The sequence below is a fragment of the Penaeus vannamei genome, chromosome 24, assembly GCF_042767895.1.
Source record: "Penaeus vannamei isolate JL-2024 chromosome 24, ASM4276789v1, whole genome shotgun sequence".
Taxonomy (NCBI): Eukaryota; Metazoa; Arthropoda; class Malacostraca; order Decapoda; family Penaeidae; genus Penaeus; species Penaeus vannamei.
In genome coordinates this window covers 25,353,122-25,371,668 of record NC_091572.1, presented here as the reverse complement: position 1 = coordinate 25,371,668, position 18,547 = coordinate 25,353,122, and the positions used below count along the sequence as shown (strand labels likewise).

General features: G+C 35.9%; 1 protein-coding gene across 1 annotated transcript in view; it reads left to right on the top strand.

Annotated features, from left to right (window-relative positions):
• The first annotated feature begins 1,681 nt into the window (after window positions 1–1,681).
• Vps15 (vacuolar protein sorting 15) overlaps window positions 1,682–18,547 on the top strand; it is a 17,350-nt gene continuing 484 nt past the window's right edge. The window contains exons 1-30 of the mRNA XM_027383309.2: window positions 1,682–1,768; window positions 3,854–3,955; window positions 4,179–4,359; window positions 4,527–4,676; window positions 4,811–4,983; window positions 5,359–5,457; window positions 5,984–6,110; window positions 6,661–6,833; window positions 7,034–7,198; window positions 7,500–7,605; window positions 7,925–8,065; window positions 8,534–8,610; window positions 8,699–8,886; window positions 9,365–9,513; window positions 9,715–9,867; window positions 10,134–10,253; window positions 10,449–10,622; window positions 11,509–11,658; window positions 12,190–12,281; window positions 12,467–12,577; window positions 12,869–12,966; window positions 13,263–13,452; window positions 13,592–13,696; window positions 13,816–13,926; window positions 14,239–14,324; window positions 14,669–14,773; window positions 15,727–15,852; window positions 16,239–16,396; window positions 17,021–17,196; window positions 17,487–18,547. The exon at window positions 17,487–18,547 is cut by the window's right edge and continues 484 nt beyond it. Coding sequence (XP_027239110.1) covers window positions 3,864–3,955; window positions 4,179–4,359; window positions 4,527–4,676; window positions 4,811–4,983; window positions 5,359–5,457; window positions 5,984–6,110; window positions 6,661–6,833; window positions 7,034–7,198; window positions 7,500–7,605; window positions 7,925–8,065; window positions 8,534–8,610; window positions 8,699–8,886; window positions 9,365–9,513; window positions 9,715–9,867; window positions 10,134–10,253; window positions 10,449–10,622; window positions 11,509–11,658; window positions 12,190–12,281; window positions 12,467–12,577; window positions 12,869–12,966; window positions 13,263–13,452; window positions 13,592–13,696; window positions 13,816–13,926; window positions 14,239–14,324; window positions 14,669–14,773; window positions 15,727–15,852; window positions 16,239–16,396; window positions 17,021–17,196; window positions 17,487–17,697 — 3,987 coding nt within the window. The 5' untranslated portion in view covers window positions 1,682–1,768; window positions 3,854–3,863 and the 3' untranslated portion in view covers window positions 17,698–18,547. The remainder of the gene's footprint in view (window positions 1,769–3,853; window positions 3,956–4,178; window positions 4,360–4,526; window positions 4,677–4,810; window positions 4,984–5,358; window positions 5,458–5,983; window positions 6,111–6,660; window positions 6,834–7,033; window positions 7,199–7,499; window positions 7,606–7,924; window positions 8,066–8,533; window positions 8,611–8,698; window positions 8,887–9,364; window positions 9,514–9,714; window positions 9,868–10,133; window positions 10,254–10,448; window positions 10,623–11,508; window positions 11,659–12,189; window positions 12,282–12,466; window positions 12,578–12,868; window positions 12,967–13,262; window positions 13,453–13,591; window positions 13,697–13,815; window positions 13,927–14,238; window positions 14,325–14,668; window positions 14,774–15,726; window positions 15,853–16,238; window positions 16,397–17,020; window positions 17,197–17,486) is intronic.

Genomic DNA, 18,547 nt, shown 5'->3' with positions numbered 1-18,547 from the left:
CGCTCTCTCGCTCTCGCTCTCGCTCTCCCTCTCGCTCTCGCTCTCTCTCTCGCTCCCCCTCTCTCTCTCTCTCTCTCTCTCTCTCTCTCTCTCTCTCTCTCTCTCTCTCTCTCTCTCTCTCTCTCTCTGTCTCTCTCTCTCTCTCTCTCTCGCTCTCACGCTCTCACACTCTCACACTCTCACATTTCTCACACTTTTTTTCTCACACTCGCTCTCACTCACTCGCTCTCATTCACTCTCTCTCTCTCTCTCTCTCTCTCTCTCTCTCTCTCTCTCTCTCTCTCTCTCTCTCTCTCTCTCTCTCTCTCTCTCTCTCTCTCTCCCTCCCTCCCTCCCTCGGCCTCCCTTTCGTGTTAGTGGACGTATTCGAGAGACACAGGGAGGGGAAAAAGTTGAGAGAAGGAGGAGGATAGATAAACACACACGCACATGTATGTATGTATGTATGTATATATATATATATATATATATATATATATATATATATATGCATATGTATGTATGTATGTATGTATATGTAATTATATACTTATATGTATATATACACATATATCTATATGTGTATATATATACATGTTCGCGCACGCACACTCTCACACACACACACACACACACACACACACACACACACACACACACACACACACACACACACACACACACACACACACACACACACACACACACACACATATATATATATATATATATATATATATATAGAGAGAGAGAGAGAGAGAGAGAGAGAGAGAGAGAGAGAGAGAGAGAGAGAGAGAGAGAGAGAGAGAGAGAGAGCGACGAAAGACAGAGATAGAGACAAAGTGAGTGAGAGCGAGAGATAGATAGACGGAGTACTACCAAAAGTGTTCTCTGTATTTCAAAGATTTTTTTTCAAACCCACTACATATTGCCAACATATATTAAGACACAACGAAGCGTTCACACACTTTTCACGATGATAAATAAATTGAACAGTTGAGGAAACGAAAAATGACTGCGGATATGAACAGACATCAATTCGGAATTCATTCGAATGAACTGACATCGCGAATCGTTCACATTCTGCACTCTGGCATTTTTTTTTCTTTTTTTTTCTTTTTTTGTTAATGTGCTGACACCTTCAACTGCATAAAAAAAATGACTGTTATATTATTTTTCAATTCCCGTTGTTTTTCATGGCTGCTTTTATTTATCCAATTCCTTTAATGTACAGTACTAGGGGTCTGCCAGCAAAAAGTAACATGATAACGTACTCAAAGTGGCGCCGCCAATAGCTGCCGGACAACTTTAAAAAACGGACTACTCGGTCGAAAAACGGACGTCTGGCCACCCTCGACGCAACAGGAACGTATTTTCTTTACTCGGACATTGTGATAACATCAAAATTATCGTCCCTGTGATGCCTAGTATAACAGATACTTATAGCCATACGTGAGTTGATATTAGTGGCTAACCATAAATGCCATACATTCATTTGAAATTGAATACATTCTATCTGCAAAACAAAACGAAATGTATACAGCCCGTACTCATTACGAGCATATTTTATATCTAATTGCCAAGCATCAAACAAAATCCTAACCCAATCATGGTACTTGCGATTATAAAAATCTTCCAATACTCAAATATATTCAGGTTTCATGTACCTAGAGTAAAGATATCGATTGAGACGTCACAAAACATTTTAGGCTCGTAGAATAAACAACATCAGCTGACAATGGCAGTAGTCGACGTATTTCACTTTTAATTGTCGTAGTTTGAAGCTAAAGTGAGTAAAGCCATTAAATTTCAGGTAGATAATGATGAAATTACAATATGCATAAGATGCAGTTGGTATTATGGTATGAGAATGGTGTTGGATATTATATATAGGGTACATTATATGAAGCGTCTACGTATTTCATATCCCTCGTCTTCGCTCCGTTATATTCATTCTGATTTATTTATTTTGTCGATATGTAAGCATATTTCTCTAAAGGAGATGATCTTATAGTAACAGTTGAGATGGATAGATGGTGAGAGAGAACTCGAAAAGAATTTGCGTTTTGTAAGGCCATTGTCATTGTCGTCCATAGCCTTCCATGCTCGTTCATTTGGATAGGGATTCTGTTATTTCATCGTGTTATTTTTGAGTGATTAGGCTTATGCTTTTCATTAGCCCACTGCAGGATTGTCAGTTATTAGGAATTGGAAATCATCATGGGAGAAAAATTCATTCATCAGGTAATTTTCAGAATTGCAGCTCATACCAGATCCCAACAATTTTGGTATGGATGAATTCCTCTCTGTCATGTGCGAATGTCTCCCGAACCCCCACATTCTTGGCCTCGATAGCAGGGGAGGGTATGAGAGGTACCAGGAAATTGCAGAATAAAATATGAATGATATACACAGATTCAGACATGATAGTGGCTAATGTGGGGGCCTGTCGCCCCTGCATATCCCCTAATGGGTTGTTGCTGCCAACCAACCTCAGCATTGGAGCACAAAGAATCCTCCACGTATTCATGGCAGGAGAGAGCGTATGACCGACATTTGGAAGCACCCGATGCCAAGTCTGTTGGACGCTTTCTCCTGCTATGAATATGTGGAGGATTTTTTATTTTCCTGAGGGGACTGAGGTGGTGGCAATATAATGACTGATTCTGCGTACTTTATTTACGTTTTAACCCGCAGTTTCCCAGGTACCTTTCACGCTCACCCTGCTATCAGAGCCAAGAATGTGGGGGTTTGGAGGTTTTCATGCAATAATTTCTTTATATTTGGAACATAGAGAATGAGAGGAATCCATTGTTACCAGTATCCTCCAGATCCATTATGAGTGGCTATTCTGAAAAATGTCCAAAGACCACACCAATTTATAGGAAATCTTGAAGGAAGTACTGGATGGTTATTGAGAAAAAGTGAGACCAGGTCTTTAATCCAGTCACAATTGGTGCTTGTGCTGCTATGCTGAACGCAAGTTGGAAAGCACGCAAATACTCGCAGTGACACCAATCTTCAGTTCAGTTTTTGCTCACAGCCAATTTTCTTTCTTGCACATATTTGAATTCCAACATAACTAACACAACAAAACGAAACAAAGTCCATTCATATTCAAAAACAAATATGAATGACAATCACTTAATTATTGTCACTTCGTTATATTATAAAAGTGAAAAATTATAAATGTTGCTCACTCAGTAAATGTCCTTAGCACAGCCCATACATTGTCATTTCTCACTACAATGTGTCTGCGGAAAATGACATTTTCCAACTGGGTACAGAACCTCATGCTTGGGTGTACGTAGAGTCAGCTGTTTAAAGGAGAAATGAGGAGTGTATTGAAACATAAATTTACCCCACTCTACATGCTCTTAGATGTAGCTTAAATAATTGTTTAGGCCATAATGTGAAAGAATGTCACTCTTGATTGAGTGGATTAAAGACTGCATGAAAAGGCAATTTTTACCAAAGAAAGCAAACTGTATGAATGAAGGTAAACCTAGGTTTCTTATTGTAAATCCTCCTGTAGGACCTCAAGCACTTACTATAGCCTTTTTATCGTCAACATTTCTTGACAAAAAAGAAAAAAAAATACTACTGGGTTTGTTCTGGCAAAGATGAAATGTATTCATTTTCTGTACCATTACCAAGCTTTTGTAGGATCCCTCATGAATTTGAGTTATCCAAAGAGTGTCAAATTACTGTCCTTGCCTTACTTATCACTATGACTCAAACCAGTGGAAAATAGTCAAAGTTATTTAATCACAGTAGCATTCCATACCACCTCCCAAAGTTAGAAAAGTCTACTGTTGTAAATAGAAATATCTATTTGGAATATTTTTCTTTCATAAGACCAAATATATTACAGGCAGATAGATATGGGTAACCAGCTTGCAGGCATTGCTCCATCACAGATATTCCCTGTGGAAACGTATCTGTCTGATTTGCCTGATGTTACATATGAAACTAGGTGAGTATTTTGTTCTCTTTTTAATTTGTAATTGAATATTCTTTTCATTGGAATACTTTGATATACTGGCATTATAACCCTAAAATGAAAACTGTATTCTTGGTATTCCTATGATACTTAATAGTTAAAAAAATCTTCTGAGAAATACAAATATCACAAGTAGATGACCAATGTATTGCTTCAAATGTGTGGTTTATTATTTTAATCCTTTTTTGTTCAACAGCTTAGGCAGCACTCGCTTTTTCAAAGTTGCAACATGTCAGACCTGGGAAGGCTCGGTAGTTGTGAAAGTGTTTGTGATTCACGACACTTCATTGCAACTGAACAAGTACAAGAAAATGGTTGAAGAAGTGTCAACCAAGTTAATAACCGCAGCAAATTGTCTCCAGTTTCATTATGTGCGGGTGAGTTTTCCTTTTTGTTGGTTTCTTATAATTTATTTTTGGATTTATGTTAACACCCTGCCCCTCATACACACTCATGTAGGTGTATTATTTGTTTGTTTTTTATCTTTCATTCCTTCCATCCAGACAAAGATGATATCATCTGTGGATGTATGCATTTTTTGCAGGTGACAGAGAAAGCAGCATTCATGATTAGACAGTATGTGAAGAGTAACCTCTATGACAGAATATCAACACGTCCTTTCCTGACTCCGATAGAGAAGAAATGGCTAGCATTCCAGCTCTTGTGTGCACTGAACCAAGTCCATCAGCAAGGAGTAAGTACAGGAACTGATGGGGGTCTTACCAGTATAAAAAAATTATATTATCAGTATCTATATTTGCTTTGATTTTTGAAGATGGAAGAAAGCAGTAAATGCATTTAAGATTTATAGATATTTGATGCATCCAGGTGTGCCATGGAGACATTAAGCTAGAGAATGTCATGGTGTCCTCATGGAATTGGCTCTTGCTCGCTGATTTTGCGACAGTGAAGCCCACTTTGCTCCCTGAGGACGACCCAGCAAATTACACCTACTTCTTTGATACTTCCCGCAGAAGAATTTGTTATATTGCACCTGAGAGGTTTGTGTTGTTTTGGAGGATTTATTTTCTAGAGAACATTTTAGTTATATTTGTGTTCAGGTTTTATAGTAAAAGATGTGTTCAAAGAAATCTTACCTTTTTGTACAGTCAGCTTGATTTTGAATTTGGTTCATATGATATTATTGTCAGTGGCTAGAAATATTCATATTTAGAAAAATTGCTATTTTAGAAAGTTGCTCAAGCTTTTTGAAATGCTTCCTTGTAAAGAGTGAGTCAGTCAGTGGTAGATGTATAAATTTGTCAATGTATGTTTGCGTTAATTCATGTATTTATTTATGTTTTCTGTTTATATGTATTTGAAATGTAAATTTACTCTTATTAATTACTACCCAAAAATCTGAAATATTTCCTCAGGTTTATTAAGACTGTACAAAGGGATGCACAGCAGTTGCTTCTAATGCCGGTAAAGGATACAGGAACTCTCACACCTGCGATGGATGTATTTTCGGTTGGGTAAGAAACTTTTTGCTGAAGTTATCTGGATATCAGAATACTACATCCAAATGATGTGCTAGTAAATGTTTAGAAGGTACCCTTTATGGTTTTCAGTTATTTTTGCTATATTCTATCCTATTCCACTTGAAACACATGCTTTGTGATGATAGTGGTGCTTCATACTCAGGCAAACAGTAGCCAACCTCCATATTCTTGCAAAATAAGGTTGAGGCTGGTTTTCTCTGTGGGGATATATTGCCAGGGGGTCTACAATCATGGCAGATTATACATGAGTATTTATTAGCCTTTTCCTAAGTGTTGAAGGTGTGCCAGCCCCATCTCGCAGATGTGCAGGTGTTTTTTTGGAATGTATATCCTGGGAATATTTTGCACTGATGCAATTGTTTATCTTCTTTGTATTGATACTGTTGTTATTACTATCACTATCACTATTACTGCAAGTACATAAAGTCTTCTTATATTTTCTGTCATATACTTACATTTTGAATCTGCATTGTTTATTAAATTAATGATTATGTTTCAGATGTTGTCTGGCAGAGCTCTTCACCGAAGGCTGTGCACCCTTTGATTTAACACAGCTCCTGGCATACCGTGTGGGAGACTATTATCCCACCAAAGTCCTGGATAAGATTGATGATCCTAGAGTTAGGGTAATATATATGATCCAGTTATACATGTTTTGTTTTAACACTTTTCATTCTTTCTTTTTTCTTGTTTTTTCCTCCAGTATTTTTTTAAGACTGATGTAAGCATGAAGGATATACGAATTTGACTTTTCATAGAAGTTCGAGGGACAAGCTAAGCATCTTTTAACCAATGTATTTGATGTTTTGTGAAACTAGCAATGAGACTACTGATACATAAGAGATATTTTAGAATATTTTAATGATTATGAAAGGTGAATTGATATTATATAACACAATACAATATGTAGAAAAGGTATGAATGAGACTGGATATCTTCACAATACAAGAGATGTATTTGACCGGTTTCGATTACGTCTTCATCATGTATTTCTGATGAAGACGTAATCGAAACCGGTCAAATACATCTCTTGTATTGTGAAGACATCCAGTCTCATTCATACCTTTTCTACATTTGTCAACATGGATACGTTTCACAATACAATATAATCAATAAATAGATATTTAAAAATAGGTATGCAATTTTCTTACTTATTACTTTCCTTCCATTGAACAGTCGTTGGTGGAGCACATGATCCAGAAAGATCCCGAGAGCAGACACAGTGTCGCAGAGTACCTGGAGCAGGAGCGAGGGACGACATTCCCACAGCACTTCTACACATTCCTCTGGCCCTTCCTCAAGCAGTTTGCCGTCACTCCCATAATGCCTGATGATGACAGAATCAAGCAGTGAGTTTGGAAATTTGATTTCAGATATTTTTCAGTTCTTTTCTTCTCTGTTTTCACTTTTTAGATTAATGTTTCTGTTTATCACTGACCTTATCATCTGTAGTTCTTGTGCTTAAATAGATACATCCGTGCATCTTATATGTATCTTTTTTTCTGTAGGTTATTATTTTTTTTATTTTTTGTATATGTTATTTTTACAGAATAAAGAATAGTATGAGTGATATCTTGATAGCCTTAGGAGCTGAAGATGAGAATGATAAGGAAGTGGACAAAGAAGATGACTCAGAGAAGAAAGACAAGGAGAAACCAGAAAGGAAATGTGAAGCTCTCATCATCATAGCATCACTTATTACCTCATCAATCAGGTAAAGACATTTTCATGTTTTATGACATGCTTGAAGCAAGGACTTGATTAGAATAAAGATGTTCTGGTGATGTATTGCATTATTTCATTTGAAATTTGTGGGGTCAAAAGGATGATGTTGCTTTTTTTTAAGATATTATATGAGCTTTTGTACAAATCCGAGAAATTCATATGCAGGCCATCTACTAGAAGGGCACTAAGACATATTTTTAGACTGACAGAAATTATGGATGAAAAAAGATTGATAAAGAATTTGTTTTGATGCCTGCATCGAATATTGATTATTTTTCTTCTTTTATCAGGGCCCTTCATTTTATATCTTCCAAGTTAGATGCCCTGGAGTTACTAGGGAAAGTGTCACATTATGTTCCTGATGAAATCATTCTAGATCGTATTTTGCCATATACTGTAAGTAGTAAAGAAATTTGGTACTAATGTGCTTGGAGTGATGATTATTGTTTTATAATGGAATTATATATGCCTGATATTTGCTTATTTATGATTATTCCTAAGAATAGTTTCATAGATTAAGCCTCCTCTCAAATATTCATTTTTATATTATTGTATCAGTTTCAGATTTTATTAGATTTCAAATGAATTCAAAAATTTCTTCAATTTTCCTAAATTCAATTCCATTGATTTCTGAAATCTTATTGATTCATTTTTCTAAATTTCATGGATTTACCTGTACATAGAATCACTTCATCTATGGAATTTACCCTTCCAGTTTCATCTTCTTCATGATAGTGAGCCTAGAGTGCGTGTTTTCGCTCTCCACACTGTCACACACTGCCTCACCCTTGTCTCATCAGTCCCGCGATCAGATGTCAACATATTCCCCGAATACATCCTGCCAAACCTGGCTGATGTAAGTGTATCAAGAAGTGACAAACTTTCTCCCTTCTCATGTAGCATGTTCTTGATTTTTTGCACTTTTATTTTTTCCTTTCATGGCTGTCCTTAGGTCTAAAGATTTTTCATTTTGAATAGTGTGTTGTGTTATTTTCTTAATGAAGTAGTATGTTTTTAGCCAATGCAGCGCTGTTTTTTTTTTACCTTTTCTTTTATTTAGTAAATATAATGTTCTTTCAAAGATTTGAAATGATTTTTGTTTGTTTATTTGTTTATTTTTTAGTTGAAGAGAATTTTCAATGTTGAATTTTTGATATAACTGTATTTTTCAGGATTTTTACAATTCAATGCATGGTTATCAGTAAAAGATGTATCTTATAGTTATTCATTTATGACTGTTTATGATCGTTGTGCCTGTGTTTAGAATGTACACTTTTACATTCTTGAGTTTTCATTTGATTATCATATTGGATATTTGTTTCAGATTACACAAGATGAGGCTGTAATTGTGAGACAAGCCTATGCAGAAAATATAGCCACCATTGCTGAGACTGCATTAAGGTAGGTATTAACAATGGAAACCATTATTTTTGCAAGTTTAATAAGTGCTTTACTATAACAAAGCTTAACAAACTGCATCTTTTTCTAGATTTCTTGAGTACAGCCAACTCCAAGGCATGATGACATCCTACAGTTATGAAACAGAATTGGCAACTTTGCAAGAAGTTATTCAACAGAAAGTAGCAACCATGTTCTCTGACCCCTCTAATGTGGTGAAGCGGACATTGATGGAGAAAACAGTTACCAAATTGTGTGTGTTTTTTGGAAAGCAGAAAGGTAAGAAGTTCCCAGTTTTTAGTTTATCTTTTTGTCATTCATGCTACAGTATTTTGTATGCAAATATATTTTTTGTGAATTCAGTTTAATGATAGGGTCTGAAAAGTTGTTTATGTTTTTATAATGATAAATAAAATGTTCATAACTATCTTGAATAAGGATCACTGTAGAGCTGAATTTGGTACTTGTATAATGTTGGTATAAATATCTTGTGTTATTTACTATGATAACTATCATATTTTCATACAATAGGTCTTCATAGCATTGTAAACAAGCACAGTTTATTCATATATATAATTTACATTCAACCACTTTCATATGTTAGTGCATAAGGTTGGATATGCCAAGCACAGTCACCATAACAATTTGATATCCCCCATCATCATGGAAAGACCTGCCTTTCATACCAGCAATACAGTCAACTTAATCACAGTCTTAGAAGGTTTATGCAATGTTCTGGAACTCTCCCCCCACACAGCAAATGACGTTCTGCTGTCCCACATGATCACCTTCCTGAACGACAAGCATGACCGCCACCTGCGCATGTCCTTCTTCACAAGCATTGTTGGTGTTGCTGCGTATATCGGATGTCATTGCGCAGACATTCTCAAACCACTCCTCCTTCAGGTCCTTATATAACCATAATTTACTGTGGATGGTTGAATGCATTGCGGATTGACAGTGGTCATTAGTTTAATTTGTGTATAAAGGTTGAATGAGATTGACACTATTATAAAAGATAATATGGATAATTTTTATCTGCTGTTATTGAAGTATACTGAAAATGGGTTGGAAGGTTTGAAAATTCATAGACCATTTTCAAAACAGGGACTAAGTGATGCTGAGGAGTCCGTGGTGGTGGCAGCCATTGAGGCCATGACAGCACTGACAGAGCTAGGCCTCTTCCCAACTTATCTGCAGTGTGACCTCTTGGCTCATACCGCACCTTTGCTCATCCACCCAAACCTCTGGATAAGACAAGTATGTTTTTATTTTAGATTTGAAAATTTATAGCATTTTGAAATAAAACTTTTTTCTCTCTCTCTCTCTCGATTTTCTTTACTTTTCTTGAATCCTGAATAAGATTGGATGCCCTGAAATTCAAACTTTAAGTATTTCATTCAGAGGATATTGTCCTGAAATTTTCTTCTTTGGTAAATTATTGTACATAAACAGATATAGTAGAATAAGAAAGACTATTGAAATAAAGATCATTAATTTTGTATCAAATAAAATCATCCCTCAAGGCTGTGGTGGCATTAGTCGGTGTGGTTGCCAGATTGCTGCCTCTGGTTGATGTACAGACAGCAGTGGTGGCAAGAGTCCAGCCATTCTTGGTCAGGCCTCTTCTGCAAATGCACAGAGAAGTATGTTTATTTGCTGTTCAGATGTGTTCATTCTGAATCCATGTAATTTTATTGTGCAACATTCAGTTCTTTTGTGTTATTTGTTATAATTTGAGCTAATTACAAGAACATTTTAACAAATGATAAGATATAGTATATGACAGTTTATTTTGATTATTATGGAAGAATCAGTGAAGGACATTTTCCCTCTCCAAGGTATGTATCCTCTCATGCCTGCGTCCACCAATATCTCGTGAGGTGTACGATGCCTTAGTTCGCAGTGCTGACGTGGGCCAGGTCCTCTCACTCCTTCAGGAAGCTCAACAGCAGAAGGTTCCTCTAGCTCAGCTTCCAACTACACTCTCGCACCTTGACCATCCCACCAGGAATGTAAGTTCTGTATTATTTATTTAGGAATTTGTATTGGAAGGTTATTTTTAAGATGGTGTGAAAGAAGAGGTACATACACCCTTTTAGATTAGATTTTCTGGTATATGAAATGTGAATTTGTTGGAAATTGCCTTGTCCACTGCAGTTTTATGTTATACAGAAGTGCTTAGTCTCTAGAGTCAGTTACAAGGCCTACCTGACCTCACCTGCTTACCCTGTTCTTTGAAAGTTTATTTTATTATTGTTACTATCATTCTTGTTAATGATTTTTTAATAATGATAGTGATAAGATCTAACTTAAGATCTGACTTAGCAGGTAACTCCTTGGTGACTAAGTGATTGTAACCCTTCTATCTGTAAATCAAATTAAAATAATAAAGCCACAGTGCTCAGTGCCAAGATGTTAGCATTTCATGTTAAATGTCAGATTATATTATTTCATTGTTTTACATGATGTATTGGCAGGTTATTTATTTTCATTATGCAGTTTATATATTCAGAATCCCTGTGACTATCTGTTGTAATTAAGGAATTAACTAGGTCATCTTGAAATTATCTATATATTGATTCTCTGTATTTGGTCACGCTAATTTTTCTCCAGCTTTATATACATACACCTTTCTTTAGTAATTTTCTTGAAATGTTCATTTTAGTACTAGTTTTTTCTTATTACATGATGGAAATGGCCAGCTCAGTAACAAAGGTAATTGGGGGTTAAAGACTTTGAATCAAATAAATCTACTTTCTTGTATACTCTCTTTTCCTTATTTTTGATATGCATACAGCTGAATTTCATAACGAGGTACTTACAAACTCCATGAGTAAAGAATTCATTTCCCTTCTTCATTTTGTTTAACGTAGCATTAACTCTTGATAATTCACCCAGTTGCTGCGTCGACTGGTTGGTGGAGGCTTGGTCGAAGAGAATGTAGAGCAGCTTCTGCTGATGCGTGACCACCTCACAAGGCTACAGAGACAGAAAAAAGCAACAGAGGCAACAAGAAATAGTCTGCAGCAGCAACAGGTCCCTGGATTGGTAAGACGTTCTCTCTCTCTTTCTCTCTCTCTCTCTCTCTCTCTCTCTCTCTCTCTCTCTCTCTCTCTCTCTCTCTCTCTCTCTCTCTCTCTCTCTCTCTCTCTCTCTCTCTCTCTCTCTCTCTCTCTCTCTCTCTCTCTCTCTCTCTCTCTCTCTCTCTCTCTCTCTCTCTCTCTCTCTCTCTCTCTCTCTCTCTCTCTCATTCCCCCTCTCCCCCTCTTCCCCCCTCCCCCTCCCTCCTACCTGCCTTCCTCCCATTCCCTCCATCCATCCATCCCCCTCCTCTCTCTATCCCTCTGACTTTCTTTGCTATTTCTTATTCTTATTCCTCTGTTTTCTTGCTCCTCTTCCTTCTCTTCCTTTATCTGTTCCCTCTTCCTTGCTCTCTTCCTTACTCCTTCTCCTCCTTCTCTCCTTCTTCCTCCTCCTCCTCCTCCTCTTTTTCTTCCTCCTTCTCATCTTCCTGAATATGGATTTTTTTTACATTTAACATCTGAAAGATGCTTTTTCATATTTGGTTTTCCTTTGAAGATAAACTTGGAGGATTTGAAGAAGCAACCTCCAACCCATCACTGCAGTCTGCTACCTGAAGACGGCTCAGTTGATATCTCAACACTCAGTCTGTAAGTTTGCTGCCATGATTAATAAATCATTTTTGTGTGCATATGATGTATGATGATCTTGTAGCTTTGAAAAAAATGATGGTTTTATGCTATTTCTGTTTGGTAATATGATATCATACAGTGGAAATATATACATTCTCATGAAAGAAAAGGAAAATAACATTTTGATTGGACTTTTATTTCAGATCCCAGAAGGGAATGATTCAGTCTCCAAGTATGACTATGAACGAGGAATGGCAAGCAATGTTTGGCATGGCAGAAGATCGGGTATCACCCAACAGAACAGTTGACAACAGGTAGCGTATTTCATGTTTCTTACTCCTCTGTCTTAGACTAGATGATCTTCTTATCATCTTACGTGTCTTCATCTTTACTATTGCCATTATCATCACCATCACCTTTATTATCATGTCAAGCTTATCTTCTAGCCCTCCTCAACATCACCATTATCATTACCATCATCAAACATCTTTTTATTTGATATGATGCACAAAAGATTCCTGTTCTTATCATAACAAGCCACTTTTTCTATTGTGATCATACAGTTTATGAATTAGAAGTTCTCTAAACCTTAACATCTTCCACAGGTCAGTATCACCCACGGAACCAGACCCAAGTGCCCATACCTCCTCTGCTCCAGCTGCTAAACTGCCACCATCAGATGGAGGAGAAAAGGGCATTATCAGTAAGTATATGAGGCATGTTTGGTGCTGTGATGAAAGGAGAGGATTACTAAAGTAGGGATATAGAAAGAGAGAGCAGTGGGCGAGTTTTTCTTGTCATTTTGTTTGAAAGTTGGATGAAACTAAGAAAATGCCTGTAAAAAAAAAAAAAAAGTATCAGTTTATACTCTTCAGTGCTCAGTACTAATGAGCTTAGCAACTAAATAAGGGAAAAGGATAATTAAAGTAAAACATTGAAAGATCAGTAATAAACATATCGCCTTATAATACATCTCATCACAAAATAAACTCTGCACAGAATGTGTATCCAGCTGCAAGTCAGAGCTAGAGAGCCTCATTGCAACCAAACGGGAGGAACACCTTGTGTGTGTCAAGAAGAAGCGTGCATTGGACACCCTTGCTTGGGATACACGTTTGCCTCCTCCTGGATGGCGACCAAGAGGACACTTGGTTGCACACTTGCATGAGCATCGGGGAGCAGTAAACAGGTGGGTTTATGTGTAATGATTTTTCATTTTTATTTGTCTTTTTTATAAGCATTTATTGACAATAAACTCTTGGCCATATATGAACAATTTGACATGTGTATATATAGTTATTCCTTCTTATTCCTTCTACCTTTTGCAGACTTGTTCCTGTGGGAGACACATCAATATATGTCAGCTGCTCTAATGATGGGACTGTTAAAGTTTGGGATTGTAATCGCATTGAGAGGAAGTTTCCCATTAATAGGTATGATTTGTGGACTCTCACACTTATTTGCTTTGTTTAGATTACAGAAATGATAATAAATTGCTTATTTATGAGCTTATTCACTGTATGAAATTCAGCATTAATTCACTTTTTAACAGGTCAAAGGCAACATATAACAGGCAGGGTGGAGTTATTACCTCAATTGCTCCTTGTATTACTCACCAGAGTCTTGCCTCAGCTTCTAATAATGGATCAATACATGTTATCAAGTAAGTTTTCAAGAAAATTCATGAATTAAGTCATAAGTATTAATACAGCTGAAGATTTTTTTTTTTGCAAAGTTGTCTGCATTTTCTTTATAGAGTAATAATGAGAGCAGTAAGATACATTACATGAAAATAGAACATCTTTGATTTATAAATGGAAAATACTGTGATCTGTTGAAAAAAAATTATAGCTGTGATATATGAAGTGAAAGTACAGTATCATGAGTTAGAGAATAAAAACATTTGTTATTATCTCTAGTCCTCCTTCCCAGTTTTTTTCTGTTTCATTTTTCTTCTTGTCTTCTTGTCGTCAAGGCTGGATAAAATGAGTCTTGTGAGTAGCAGACAGTTAAATACAGAAGAAGATGGGTATGTGGTAGACATGAATTACTTTGATACAGGTGAGACCTCTCTGTAGTTTATCCATCCAATTATTTGCTAAAAAGAATAAATATAGTTTTTCTGATTTAATTTTGCTTTTTATTTGATTTTTAGTAATTTATGTGCATATCTTTAAAATGTATTAATTTTCATATACTGACTTTAGAGACTTTACTATTTCATTGTTATATTGAATTGTTTTATGGAAGATATATTACATTTGTTCATTTGTTAGGCAGTACACAATAGATCCTTATGATTTGTTACACACTTAGTGCATATTCTTCTGAAATTATGTGATAGAGATTTAGACAATAAAAGAGCTTTCCAGATGATGAATATTTTTATTCATTTATTGTTACAGGTTGTCAGTCTGTGCTGACTTATGCCACTGTCTATGGTTCCATTGTGGGCTGGGATCTGCGAGCTCCTGGCACAGCTTGGAAGTTAGAAAACGGGCCAAGGAAAGGTTTGTTAAGATTTTTTGTGATTATTAATATTTTGTGTATAGTTCTTCTTTACCGAGCTGCACACCCTGAGCTATTGATCTCAACCACTTACAGATGGAGGTATAAAGTACTGAGTCGGGAGTGCTGGGGGAGGGGTTCAGTTTAGAGTTATCTTTCATTGGTTTGGCCTGTATAATATAAGCAGGCAGTCATCACATGAAGGTTTTTTTCTTCTTTTTCTCCTTCTTCTTCTTCAATATTGTCAGTAATGGTAGCACAAGATGTTATAAATACCTCACTGCTTTTAGCATAGCAGAACACATGTTCTATTCCAGGTCTTCCAACTATTCTATAGGTCTCTCCACAATTCACACTTTATTCAAATGTTACTTAGTGTGCTTATGACTCACAGGGATCTGACTGCATAATGTAAACTGCTCATATCCTCATTATTGTCATGGACATTGTTACTAGATTCTGCAAATTTACCAATAACTATCTATCTATCACCCATAGATCTCAAAAGGGACTTTATTGCCAGAGGCTTTTATGACCTCTTTATAGTGAGACTCTAAACCTTACTATAATGACATGTGATGACTACATGCCTATATTATACAGGCCATACCAGTGCCAGTGAAGGAGTGAAAGAGATCAGTGTTTGTACAAAATATTCACAATCCATATATGATATATAAATTAAGGATATGCATGCACTTCCAGATGAATTATGGTAAAAGGGGAGTTTATGAATTAGGTGGATATCAGCAATTTTATCAAACTGTAATGGAACTGTGATTACTTAAGATGAATTATAGGTTATCTTTAAAGTTATACCATGATTTGTATTATCCTTAATGTTCATGATAGAAATAAGATGAAAAGTGTTTAAATGCTAAAACATGGAAATTATAGAAGACATATCAAAGTAGCCTTCATGGATGGTCATAATATACATACTCCTAATCCACAGGTGTTATTACATCATATGCATTGGAGGGAACTCAGAGCTGGCTAGCTGTTGGGACAAGCAGTGGCCACCATGTGTGCTGGGATCTGCGCTTCATGCTGCCGATATCTACCATTACTCATCCAAGAGGTAAGACTTTAGGAAAAGCAATTAAACTAAGTACCCCAGTGTCATTCTTCTTGTTCTGAATTATTTATCTATTGTTAAGTTTGATATGACTTGGTTTATAGTTGTTAGTAATCTTATATTCTATTTTTTCTGAGGTAGTGATATGTCCAGTATGTGGTTAATGTTGGTATTTTCTCCTTTCAAGTAATCTAAACAAGGACATTAGATCACTAGGTGGTAATTAGTATTATCTATCCTGTGGGGAGACTGAAAAGTAAACATGAATTTGCATTTTAGTAGAAAGTAGCCTTAGTAAGGCTAATGTAAATTATGGTGGTCTGTCTGTTTCATTGAGATGATTATTATTATGAATGACAGTGATACTGATTCCACATATGTGTCTGTAGGAGCTGGTGTACGTCGAGTAAGTATGCACCCAAAGGAAGGATCATGGGTGGTGTCTGCTGTGAATGGCAACAACGAGATATCTATGTGGGATATGGAAACGCAGTCAAGACACATGACACTTTGGGCTAGTCCGAAACCACCATTGTCTATGACACAGGTAGGACAAAGTTTTTTTCTCTTCCACCTGCTCCCCTCTTCCTTTACTTTTCTCGTCTTCCTTCTTTCAACTTTTTCTAATGTTTTTTCTGTTTTTCCTTTTCACATTTCCCGGTTTTTAGTTTTAATGGCCTGATTTGGATTTCATTTAGGCATTCTTGAATCTGATTTTGTATCTTCTGAAAGTCACCTCATACCTGTAAAGAAGAGTAAGTTCATTTCAGTCTCACTTTGGGGCTTTTTTCTTGGTTGTGGTTGCAGCTGCAAGCTTAAAAATCTGGAAGATGAAATGCTTGCCTAAAGTGTTGAATTTAAAAGGTATTGTTGCACAAAACATGAACAAAGATAAACATTCTAATATGGAAATGAAAAAGCCAAAATAAGAAAGGAATGGTAAATTGATCTATCATTCCTTTAGTATTGTGCTTGGATCATTTTGTACAAAAACAGATGATTAAATCAGCTAATCTATCCTAGATTATAGAAACATGAAAATTAATGAAAATGTGAATACTAAACAAGAGTTTTATTGTCCCATAATTGTTATACAGTAATTTGATCATGCAGTATTTTTTAAGAACTTTCAGTAAATAATGAAATGTTGCTCTTCCTCTTTGGTGTTTAGCTATGCAACAACAGCGTATGTGGCATGTATGTTAGCCAGGGGGACAGAGGACCCTATGTATTGGCAGGAGGAACTGACGGCAGGCTTCGCTACTGGGACCTCTGCGAGCCTGAATCATCATATATTGTGTGCTATGCTGCTAATGATGCATATCAGCAGTGGCCAATATCTTACAGGTAAGTACTTTTGCTTTTTGTTTCATAAACTTTGTTTCTTAGAGAGAAAATAAGGATAATTGGTTTGTGCAAGGATCTCTTGTTACTTCTTTTATCTTTTTTCTTTTATTTTTCATAATTTTCTTTTCCATTATAAAAGTTTTCGATACAATACTTTGTTTTATATCTGTTTTTAATCATGATTTTTCCATAGGGCTTGATCTGTCAACAGTTTCATTTCAGTATAGAACCCAGGCTTTAGTGTTGCAGATGCACTGAATCTCTTGTAATACAAATCTCACCTTCCGTAGTTCACGGGTTGTTGACGGAACAGAAGTCATTGTAGAGACCCCAAACAAGCCACGCACAGCTCCCTCCAGCAGTGATGACACACCAAAGCGTGGCCCAGACCAGCCCCCTCCTGGCCACAAGGACATCATAACAGATGTGATTGTCATGAACGAGCCTCAGCGACTAGTCATTTCCTCAGGGAGAGATGGAACAATAAAGATGTGGAAATAATTATTGGTTGTGTTAAGATTATTATTTGGTGCACTTTTTTTCTAATTCATAAGTGCGAATAGTGTATATATCTTTCTCTTTTTTGTGATTCTTGTCTCCATATGGTCATGATTTTTTTTCTGTTGAAAAATGTATGTGTAAGATATATCAGAATATAGAAATATGTACTCAGTATGTTTAAAGTATGATTTTTGCAGAAAGAGTATCAGATCTTCCTTAAGTATAGGATTATATGAAGTTTATAATTGTAACCAACAAATGTAATATATCATGTATGAATTATTTGTTTACAGTGATAAAGGAGAATAGGTTACATTAATTTGCCTATTTATTTTGAGAAGTGGTTTGAATTATTATAACTTGAAAATGGTGATCTGTTTAAGACACAAAAGAACGTGTAAATTTTTCTTTATTGATATAAGAGCTCCTGTTTACAAACATGCAAGTATGGGCATTATTGTCAGGTTTGTTATTAAATCGTCAAAAACAAAGTTACTGATATTCTCAGATAAAGTATTCCACATGGGAAGTGTGACTTTGTTCTTTGATTAATGTTGTTGGCGAAGTTTAGCATATATACATTATATATTGTTATGTTTTAGACATTCATTGTTATCACCCTCATCCTTTTTTCTCTCTCTATTTTTTCATTCATACAGTGATGAACTCATATATTAGTATAATGTTTTTTCTTTCTTTCTTTCATTCTTTCTTTTTTTTGCGTGGCATACAAGGATGACTTTGTGATTATGTTGACACTACAAGAAAGAAATAATATGTGTATGTGTATATATTGTAGAAGTGACATTATAAGCACAGATGAGATTTTTGAACTGGAATGATGTGTCTT